The following is an 11,519-nucleotide window of genomic DNA, read 5'->3' on the forward strand; positions in this document are numbered from 1 at the left end:
CACTGCCCTTCGCAACTTTTTGTATTTAACCTGGTTGTCATTTGAAGAATTCACTTGACATGAATCACGCAAACTTTATTTTGTTTCATTCTATTCTTTAACTCCCTCGTCATCCGATTAGCCCTGATGTTGGTTCTCCTGCCTTTCCCGCTTATCAGAATGTGTCAAGCCTGAAATGTGTCTTTCTTAAATGCACCCATTGTTCCATTATATTTTTGCCTTTCATTGAAGTTAATTCTTTCCGATGGAGACGTTCCATGCCCAGAGTGTTTCTTATACTTCTCTGTTACTAATCTGAACCTTATTATTGAATGTTCGCTCTTATCCAAGCCATCTCTTACAGGCAGATGGTCCTTCTAGCCCACCTCAATCAGCAGTAAGAGGTCTGTCAATGCCTCATTCCTGGCTGGACCGAGAAAATACAGTCAAACAAGATCTCCTGAGCACATTTCTGAAATCCCTCCCCTTCATTTGGCTTTGCTCTAACATAGTCACAATCAATAACTGGGCACTTAAAATCCTGAAATATCACAAGTCTTGCTTTATTTCACATCTCTGTGATCTTCCTCTACAGATTTGCTCCTCTATCTCGCCATCGTTATTTGAAGGCCGATGGAATATCCCAATAGTGTGATGAAACTCGTTTTGCTTCTTAACATTAACCATTTGGATTCTGTCTTTTCCACTCAATGTGATTCTCTCCTTCCAACACTGCAATGTCTTCCAAAATTAGTACTGCCACTCTACCTCGCTTTTCTCCTTCCTTATCATTTCTGATTACTTTGTATCCGGGGATATTGAGTGCCCAGTCCTTAACATTTGTTAAGACTCTTTTCCTTTATTGCCACCACATCATATTCCCACATGGCTATTTGTTATTGTACCTCAACAGACTTATTCACCACTTTGTGCATTTATGTACATGCATTCTAAACCTGTATTTGTATTCCTCATAGTCCTTCTTCATATGCTTCAATTTGACATGATGCCACTTCCTTCTCTAGTACTATCCTTTATGCACCTTATTATTTTTGTCTGTTCTATATACCTGTGCCCACCGGCTGCCAATTTAGTTTAGAAAATAAAACACAAACTCTCTGCCAAGACACTTGTTTACACCTTTATGAACTGCAACCAGTCCTTTGCAAATAGGTACCCCTGAACCAACCACAATGTCACAAGAATCTGAAGACCCCACTCCTGCACTATGTTTCAATCCAAGTACTCATCCACCTTCTCCTCCTATTTCTGTTTTTGTTAGCACATGGTACTGGGAGTAATCCAGTGATTATTACGCTTGAGATCCTACTTTTTAACTTCGTCCCTAGTTCCTAAAAGTCTGACCATAGGACCTCAATGCCTGCCATTCTGTCAGTGGTATGGTGTGCGCCACCATTTCTGGCTCACTCCATTTCCCCTGCAGAATATTCTGCACTTTGTCATTGATGGGTTTTACCCTGGGACCTAAGAGAAAAAATATTATGGGGTCTCAATCTGATGTCTGAAGAAACGCCTGTCTCTCCCCATAACTATGATATCTCTAACAACAACTGCAGTTTTGCACTTTGCTGCTTACCGTCCATTCTTTTGCCGTTGGCCTCTTGGTCTTGACTGCATGCCTCCAATACGCTGTCCATCCTAATAGTCTGGCACACACACCAAAGGCTTCGTTTCTGTCTGGCTCTTATGACTCTTAGAGACAGCCACCCATATACTATCCTGAACATTTTCTTCCAGTGTGGTAAGCATCACCCGGAATGTATGATGCAGAAAAATCTCAACCTCCCTAATGCTCTGTAGTGAGTCTCATGCCTCTCACGGTTGGAAATCCTCAGCTCGAGCTCAAGCAGATGAAGACACTTCCTGCGCTCATCGACTGCAAAACTCATTAAGTGTCCTGAAATTCCTACATGGCGCCGGAATTGCTATTCAGAGGTCTCATGCCTATCAAATTATATTTCCTCTTTTTTAGCATTTGTTTGCACCTTGTATAGGCTATTCCTTTTAATTAATGCTTCTAGCCCTCAGATCTCAGATCTCAGGTCTCGCTGCCTCCAGCTCCCTCTGTCAGACCACTTGAAAAAAAAAACAGTGGACAAAAATTGCTCCCAAATGGAACAAGCATCCCTCATTCACCACATTCCCCCAGTTAGAGCTCTGCAAAAATTGTAGTTTGTCGGGCTGACCTCCTTACTAATTATTTCTTGTGCTCGCAAAAGTGTCCGTTGTTTAAACGAGCAAAATCAAAAGGCCTGAGTCAACCGCTGCTTACGTTAATTACACGTTCTAAAGAGGTAACTAATTAACTAACTGTGTAACTGCCACTAGCAGACGACTTGTTTACCACTGACTAATACTGTGAAATTAACTTTAATTGAAGGTTAAAGTTAAGATAAATACTAAATGCAAAGCGAACTACATTTTAGAAAGAGCCGAAAACGCCTTAAAAATACCGCACTCAACCGATTTTAGTCAGCTGTCGATGTAGTGCTCCATAGAACTGGCCTCTGTGTATTTACCTCTTCTGTGATGTTCCAATATGCTTCAATTAGATTCTGACTGGAAGGGGAGCCTGTAAGTAAGGGGTGGTGCGTGGCAGTTATTGCCTGCAGGCAGTTTTCTGATGCCATGTTTAAAGGCTGGTCTGCAGCCTTCATACAGATTGTCTCCATGGAGGCCCGAAGCAGGGGAGCAGCAGCGGTAAACTTATGGAAGAACGGCAGAAGTGAGAGGTAGGGTGCTTCATGTTGGCAGTGATGCCTCCGTGGAGGTGATCCTGCTGACAGTAAGGGAACAGTGAGAAGTTTTGTTTCCAAAGTACGGGTGGAGCAGGCCAAAAAGTCTCATGAAGATGATGTGCTTGGAGCTGGCAGACAAAGTCAGCAACGGCGAGTTGATTACATAAATGTATGCATTTCTGGAGGCAATTTGATGATCTTCTGACAACGAGCATAATGGCATTGTTAGCAGCCCCCTATGTCTTATATGGCGCCCTTCAGATGTGAGAGGAGGTGGCTGACCCATGCATAATGAACGACAAGGACCACTGTGCAATGTGAGTCATAGATTTGGCTCACACGGGAGGATAATGATCAGTCAGAGGTGCTTTTTGCAGTGGCATGGTTTATGGCCGCATGCACTTGACATCCGAATGATTCAGTGATGGATATTTGAAGTGCCACATTTTAATGAGCACAGTTTGTCCATGAGACATGAATGACAGTGTGATATATTGTCATTGGAGAAGAAGCAGGAATAAAATGCAAGGAGCGCAAAACCGCGTGAGATAGTGTACCTTTCATTGCTCTAGTCGTGCAGATGCAGCTGGAAGCTATGGAGGCAGGATGGGCGAAGCAGGCCCGCCTATCGCAAAGGTAGAGGTGGATGTGGAGTTGATAGAGAGTCAGAAATTTAATGATTTTGGGACCCAAATCTTCTGACGAATATTAGCATTGCAACACTGTGGCCCTTGCTGACAGGCAGGAGGATTTGTGGGTAAATGAAATTTCTTAGCAGCAGTTTCGCCTCTCCCACAGGACCAGTAGTGAATGAAATGCTGCAGACAGCATTTGAATCACATGAGACATCAGACTATGTGCCGCCTTCTGTGGAGACAGTGTAACCTCAGTGCAGTGCACCCCCCCCCACACCCTCCCCGCCCCCCCCCCCCACCCGAACCAGCGCAAATACGGTCACATCAAGGACATTGATTTTCAATATAGTGGGTGCTACCATCTAGTCAGCACAGCATATAAACTCAGGAGCCGGTAATGGAAGATATTACAGTCTCAGTCACACCCCATCGTTGGTTGAAGGACAGCAATATTCATCTTTCCGTATAAGCTAAGCCTTGGGAATCCTCATTGAAGTGGCAGACACCTGAGCAACAGTGTGAAATGTGTGAACATGTGTCGGGGTTGACAGAGGATGTTTGTGCCACTCTTAGCAACAGTATCGTGGGAAGATGCTTCTGTGATAGGCAGATTGGTGAGGACGAGGTCAAGCATATTTTGCCCTCTTGCTGATATCCTCACTACCTGTCGCAGACCCAGTCTAGCAACTATTATCCTTTAGGACTCGGCCAGCTCAGTCAGTAGTGGTGCTACCGAGCCTCTCTTGCTGATTGACATTGAAGTCTCCACCCACCTCACCCATTTGAAGAATGTACAGAGAATCTCACGTTTCAAGATGTTGCTGCGTGTGAATTTATCCACATTCAGTGGCCTCGTGTTGATGAATGCAAATGTTCATATTTCCTGCATTCATCAGGATTACAACGCAAGTCGATGATGTCGCTGGAGAGAAGTTCACTGCTGACAAATGTTCAAGCTGGCTGTGTCCAGTAAAAAAGGATGTGGAAGAACTTGCCATCTCTCAGACATCTTCTGATCATATTAAGCAGTATAAACTGCATAGCATTGCTGCTGCGAAGACTGATTCATTGCAGCATGGGAATAGTAGATCGGATAGTTATCTCCTGCTGCCAAGCTTTTGCTCAATGTGTAAACACTGGAGCTAACTGATCAGAATTGCAGGTTTTACAGTCAATGTTCAGCCATTCTTCAAGGTATCAGAGCACAATATCATTCTTCAAATGATTCACACCACTTGCTGCAGCCAAAAATTACCTCACATTGCAGAGGTGTGCTGTGCTTTTAAATAGCGCTTGCCTGTCGCGATATTGCACCATCCCACCCCCCATCCTCGCTACTGCTTGCAGCCATTGAGCTAGCAGGTAATGCTAGCTGCATGCACCAGTCATGTAAAGCAGCAGGAAGTGCTTTCAGCAGTTTTTTAAAAAATCATTTTGCTTTTAGCCCGCATCTCCGCCTATGTGCTTGATGTAAAATAGGTGCAGATTTAGGGTATCCTTGTATTTTGTGGTACTAGTCTGTCTGTCCTTATATTGGTCTTAGGTTCTAAGCAAAGGATCGGATGTAACTCTGCTATAGATCATTTCATGGGTGGTAAATTGGACATCAGCAGAGACACAAAGAAGGTGGAATCATATTTGGGGACTATTTTACGGCAGGTATGATAGTGTATTCTAATAAAGTGCATATGACTGAACAACAAATGGCCCATGTAACAGGTTACTGGAGAAATATAGCTTATTTCAATTGTGCACCCGTCTCCAATCAACATGTCTCAACATAGACAAAAAACAAATTACTGTGCACAAGACCTGAAGCGTTAAATCTGTTTTTCCCTTCACAGATGCTGCCTGACCAGCTGAGTACTTCCAGCCTTTGCTGTTTTAGTTTCACCATAGGCTTCAGCTACATGTTGGAGGCATATTTTACATCTAATAAAACCAATGGGACTGACAATAAAGCAATGCTCACTGCAAAGGTATGATCTATATCATCAACTTTATTGTGCGTTAAAATGTACAACAATGTGGTGTAACATAGAGGACATGTTTATACCTAATCAATTATCATTTCATCAAAGGACTGTTTTACTGCTCAAATTCAGAGATCGTTGCAAAACTGTAACTGCTTGACAAATCACAGGAATAGTTCAATTGTAATGCATTTATTTTCTGTCGGATCAAAATTGTATTGAAATGTGATACAAGCGTGTAATATGAGGAAAGCATGGTAAGGATTAATGGGCATTACGAAGATTGGAAAAATGCAGCCATGATGAAAGATTTCATAGGTTGTCCTGTTTTCCTTGGGACAAAGGAGGCTGAGAGTAGATTTGATTGAGATGTACAGAATTGTATGGGGCTTGGATAACATGCATAGGAAGAGCCTATTTACCTTTGCAGAGAGGTCAGTGTCTAGGGGCATAGATTTAAAGTGATTGATAGAAATATTGGACAGGAGAAGAAAACAAAAAGTTTTTTCACCCAGAGGATGGTAGGGGTCTGGAACTCAGAACCGGTAACGGTAGCAGATGTAGAGCTCTTAACTGTTTAACAAGTGTTTGGACATGCAGATCAAGTGCTGTAACCTGCAGGGCTATGGAACAAATGCTGGAAAGTGGGATTAGGCTGGGTGGCTCGAATTTCGGCTGGCACAGACACGATCGGCCAAGGGGCCTCCTTCTGTGCTCTACACTTTCTATGATTCTTTGATTTTACGAATATTCTTTACCTATACTTGAGGGCAACAACAAGGAATCATCGATTCAAGATTAAATGTCAGTTGTTAAACGTAAATTAGAAGAAATGTATGGAGACAATCATCCGCATGAGGCCGTGGAAGTCACCTGCAGGGTTACTGTTTAGGCAGGAACTATGTTAAACGTTAAGACTAAGTTTGGTTGAAATGCAGCAAAATGCAGATATGATCAATGTACAGACTTGGCCCAGAAACAGACAGAATTCCAAATATAACAAATCTACGTTTGTGGGAAATTTGAAGGAGACTGGTTTTGCCTTGCAAAATGGCACACGTGGAGTGACCCGATTTGATTTACCAACACAATGAAGACAATGGACAATTTATTCAATCAACTTGCTAAAAATGGAGACATTTCAAGTTACCTTTTACAAGTTGAAAATTAACATTTTGGAAGCAGGTCAAACTGAACGTTCTTACTGAAAGTTTCAACAGACCATGGAATAATTTACAAGACTAGCCATTTGAAGGGAACAGTTACTGATTTCAACACCATTTCTGGACAAAAACGAGGAGTATCAGAGAAGTACAACAGATGTATTTGTCTAACCGATGTCCCTCTGCTCTGCAAAAGAAATTGGTGGTTGTACTAGTAATAGTTGTTTCATAGTGTTGGTAGAAGTTCATATTACACGATGCATCTTTGATCTCATGCAGTAAAAGTTGTAACACATTGCTTATTTGCAGAACACCTCCAATCAGGCCGCAAGCACGATGTGGACCATCATAGCGCTTGTCATTTTAATTCTTCACCTTGGACCGTCACTCACCTTTCTGCCCTTAGCTTCCTACAGTGTTCAAATTAAGCTCAATGCAAGCTCGAGAAACAGTATCGCATTTTTAGACTAGGCACTTTACAACCTTCTAGACTCAACGCTGAGTTCAATAATTTTAAATCGCAACCTTTGCCCCCATTCATTTCTTTATTTATTTTTATTTTAGATGTTTTTTTTATTGCTGCTTCTTTTATTCCCCCTTGTTTTTCTTCATCCCTTTATTTTGTGTTTGGAATGCTGCTATGCTGTAGTCGCAGCTCGTCCAGACTCATCTTCTATTTTATAATTGTCTAATTACCATTCCCTTTTGCTTTGTACCATGGCATCTTTGATCATTTAATCTCTCCTGCTCTCCACAATATCACAGACTTGCTCTTTTTGCCTCATCCCCCTCCCCACTTTCAGTTGTTCAAAACGTGTTACATATCTAATTTTTGACGAATCAGATAAACAGTTACTGACCTGAAACGTTAACTCTGATATTTCATTATTTTGTTTCTCTGCACATATGCTGCCTGACCAGATGAATGTTTCCAGCTTTTCCTATTTTGTTGCAGCTCCAATAGTCTTTGGCGATTCCTATGTGTATATTTCTGTTGAACAACTTAGGTTTGGTCCAGATGGATATAATTGCATTTTAATTCCTTGGCACTGTTCAACTTACTAGATTAAGTTACAAAAGAGAGCCAGAGGATGCTTAAATATATTCTTTAGTTGCTCTCTGAATTTGCTCTGTGATACTGCATAGATAAACGTGTTCGTGCATGAACTCAAACAACTGAGCATATAACCAGATTGTTCCATAATGGTGAATGAGTCCCTGTAATTTGTTTTAAAAAAATGAACATCTGCAAACTGCACACACAAGAAAAATATGAAAATGACCATCCACAGCAGTATAAAATTTCCTGAGATCGCCAGCAGTAAAATGATGGATTTTCTTCGATTTTTCATCTCTGGATCATTGTGATTCAGTATATTGCTGTCACCTCTGAGTCTGCTTCTCACTTTATTAGCCAGCACAATGTGCCTTATGGTCAGAGCATTGAGTAGTAAAATCAAAACAAATGGGAGAAATGGAATTAAAATTGTTTCCAGCCACAAATATGCTTTCCATGCAGGTAAGGTATAGAAGCTTGATTTCACAAAGCATGACCATGGGACATTGTCAATTAATTCCCGAGGTTCATAAATAAAGTAGATTGGAACATTTTGTGCAGCGCTTAATGATGCCACCACTGCGATGACCACAGCTGCAGTTCTCTCAGTGCAATATCTTGTTCGCAATCTTTGGCAACAAATAGCGACAAATCGATCAAAGGTGAATGCAACAGTTAGCCAGACAGAACAATCAATAGAAATAAAAAGCAGGGCGAGATTGAGACTACAGATAGGAGTATAGTTCAGGAATGAATATGGAAAATAAGCATCTTTAATCTCATATAGAATTACTTCAAATATCAGGATTGTGAGGTCAGCCACTGCCATGGCCACCAGGTAACGGGTGATGCATTCGGAGAGACCGCACTTTCCACGTGAGAGAATGCCAATTGTCACCAAATTAGCTGCAAGAAGGAAAACAAAGCAATTGATAATTCTCCTGAGAGGATGATGACGCAATAGTGCTTTGTATGAAAACTCGTGATTTTTTTCTGATACCCGACTGTCTATCCTCACCTTTTCCCCAAGCTAGCAAAAAGAAGACATTACATTTCCCCAGCGCCTTTCATAACTACAAGAAGTTTCAAAGCGTTTTGCAGCTGATGAAGTATGGTACATCCCTGCAGGGGATGTTTCTGTAACTTTGAGATATATTAGGCCAGATTTGCTACAAAACACACATGAAGTTATTAATGATCAGCGTTATCTGCATTCAAATTCAACAGCAACTCTGGCGAGCGTGCATGCATTGTGAATAATAACAATCTAGAACTGCTGTTGAGATGCTTTTTCTCGAAGGGCTTCCCCAGAACTGCATCATCCTCCCTGACACGCCATTAAATGCCATCGAACTGCGTAAAATATTGAACTTACCAATTAGATAAGGACTAAACTCCTTAGGAACAGTTACGACTTGTCCATTTCAGGGTAACTGGAATTTTAACATGTGGTAAATCTTAATTAATGCAACTAATATCTCTGGCGCTGAAAATTAGGTTTTACAAATATGTAGTCTCATTTCTTAAACTATTTAACATTGTTGTGGGAAATATTTTCCTGTTATTATCCCATTGTTCATATTTTATGTAGTTTTCTTTCCATCTCTTTGCTTCACTTCTGTACCTAAGTTGACATTGAAGTAATTACACTCAATTACACTTGCTAGTTCAGACATTACAATGCTCATAAAGGATTCTTCAGCCTGGTTGGTTAAGGACTGGCACAGTTACGTGATTTACGCACACAGGTCCTAGATTTTCTCCACATGGTGCTGTGCCTTATGGATTTTAGCTGACAGAAACTTCCAGTGCAAAACCCAATGGACATTCTATGACTCATTACAAGTCTGACAAACCGCTGTCACTCAGAGCAAAATCTAATATATTGTATGAAGGTGAAGCAAATTACTGTTGAGACAATGCACATTCTGAGACAACTGGTACTAAAAGGAATCCTGACTAGCACTGTGATCTTGTAATACTAATGTCATATCGATGTGTCAAATGATTTCTCTGGAAAATCTGGGATAGATTATTGTCTGTACATCATTGATTTTCTGTATTACCTCAGCTAGGCATATAAAGGAACATATTTTAGGAGCTATCACTTCCCAACTACGACAACAGATCAAAGGAAGAAATGTCCAGCAAATTATATTGTCAACTCTGATAATAGTTGGTCGTTGCCCTTCTCCATGCAACTTAAAGGACCCTGACTATTCTAGGCTTGTGCAGGCGGCACAGGCAACCCTTTCTGTTCAGCACTACTGTCCAAGACATATTTCTACCTCACAGAATCGTCTGATTTTTAAGACATAGGCGACAAAGAATAAAATCGATCCCAAATTTGCTGAGCACGGTAGAAATGGAGTGACTGCAGTAGCATTTCCATGGGTCTTCCGCGATATCCCATCATAGCTTTAAAGAAATATGCTGATGCTCCTGGATAAACAGAGTACAGGATTAATTGTACCACAGCAGATCACAGAACTCCCGTAGAAATTCTATTCTATTTTTGTTGGAAAAAAGATCTGTGCAAGGCAATTTCCACCTTCAGCAGCAGTGCGAAAGACAGGCTGGCTTTGCACTAAGCAAGCCATCCTTTCTTTAGATTACTTGACTTGGGGTGAACGTGACAATTATATTAATCAATACAAAATACTGTGAATGACAACTATCTGAAACAAAAATAGAAAATGCTGGGAATACTCAACAGGTTCAACAGTTTTTGTAGCGACAAAAAAAAAGCAGAGTGAATGTCGGATGTCCGTGTTTCAGTTCACCAGATGAATAGAACTCAATAATTGATTTTAATCCATCTGCTTAGATTTTGTTTTAAACATTGCTGTTAACACAAACTGGATGAAAGAGAAATTATGCGTCACATATCTAGGCCAAAGTAGGGATTAGTTTAATTATGGCATGGTAGTTACATGGGCTGTCATTATGGTCGCCAAACTTACAATTCTATTTTTATTTGGGTCACCATTCGTAAAGTTTAAATTACTAAATGTAACGTGGATTTCGATCTAGTACAAGAGTTAATGTTTTTTACATTATTTGTTAATTGGTTATGAACAACATTTTTGCACTATTCAAGGTGTCTAAATGCTGAGTATATTAGCGAGGCATGACAACGTGACTCTTGGAGGTGCAGGAATCTCTGAAAAAAAAACATTCTGATTTCCACTATTGACTGCAATTGCGTGATTACTGGAAGGTGTTTACCGAGCTCATATAAGCAATGGTGAGCGTTGTTAGGCTTACATTTATTACAGTCGCACAGTCTGTCAAAAGAAGTGTATGATGGAATATTGGAGCATTTTGTGTTTTTTTTTATTGGCAGTAATCAAGGTCCGCAAAACAAACACATCAAAACATGCAGGTGGTATTATTGGAATGACTGCAGAGTTAATACTGTTAAAGATAAATATTAACTAATTATAATTGTCTTACCAGGAACTCCAATCACTGCAAGTATAGGGTAGTATATGTTTTCTATCTGTACGATTATCGGCTGTCCCATTTTTGTGGAGAAGTGATCTTTTCATTTGCGCTATGGACCTGCAGACCTGTTTTCAAAATGCAGTTTATTTATACCTGAGAGAAACCACCAGTGTGCAAGAACATTACATGACAATTCACATTAAATACAGTCAATTGAACAAACATGTCAAGCCAAGCCTGTCTGAATCTAATTAGCCAGAGGGTAGATTAATTTGTGGTGACACTGCCCATTGAAAGAATAAGGACACCATGATAATAACTTTATCCGACGTTCCAAACAAAAACAAAATTGCAATGTTCACAAATAAGTGTTCAATAACCTTCCAGACGAGTAGTTTTACGTATAGTTTCATAGAAGGGCATCTGATGTATAAATGCGCTGGCTGTGGTATATTAGCTTTATCTAGATCTTAGTAATATCAAGATTTGCCATTATCTGGTATAAT

General features: G+C 40.5%; 1 protein-coding gene across 1 annotated transcript; it reads right to left on the reverse strand.

Moving 5' to 3' along the window:
• Positions 1-7,570: 7,570 nt before the first annotated feature.
• LOC137345829 (probable G-protein coupled receptor 139) lies at positions 7,571-11,092 on the reverse strand. Its single transcript, XM_068009077.1, has 2 exons — positions 11,023-11,092; positions 7,571-8,472 (listed from the first exon to the last, which is right to left on the reverse strand). Exons 1-2 carry the CDS (start codon positions 11,090-11,092, stop codon positions 7,571-7,573), a joined length of 972 nt encoding a protein of 323 aa, XP_067865178.1.
• Positions 11,093-11,519: the final 427 nt, after the last annotated feature.

This window comes from Heterodontus francisci, chromosome 29 (assembly GCF_036365525.1).
Source record: "Heterodontus francisci isolate sHetFra1 chromosome 29, sHetFra1.hap1, whole genome shotgun sequence".
Taxonomy (NCBI): domain Eukaryota; kingdom Metazoa; phylum Chordata; class Chondrichthyes; order Heterodontiformes; family Heterodontidae; genus Heterodontus; species Heterodontus francisci.

Bases quoted from the DNA above. Each gene is read 5' to 3' on its own strand.
- LOC137345829 (XM_068009077.1), bottom strand. From the start codon at position 11,092: ATGGGACAGCCGATAATCGTACAGATAGAAAACATATACTACCCTATA. The intron at 8,473-11,022 runs GTAAGACAATTA...TCCTTCTTGCAG, and splicing joins TGCAGTGATTGGAGTTCCTG to CTAATTTGGTGACAATTGGC.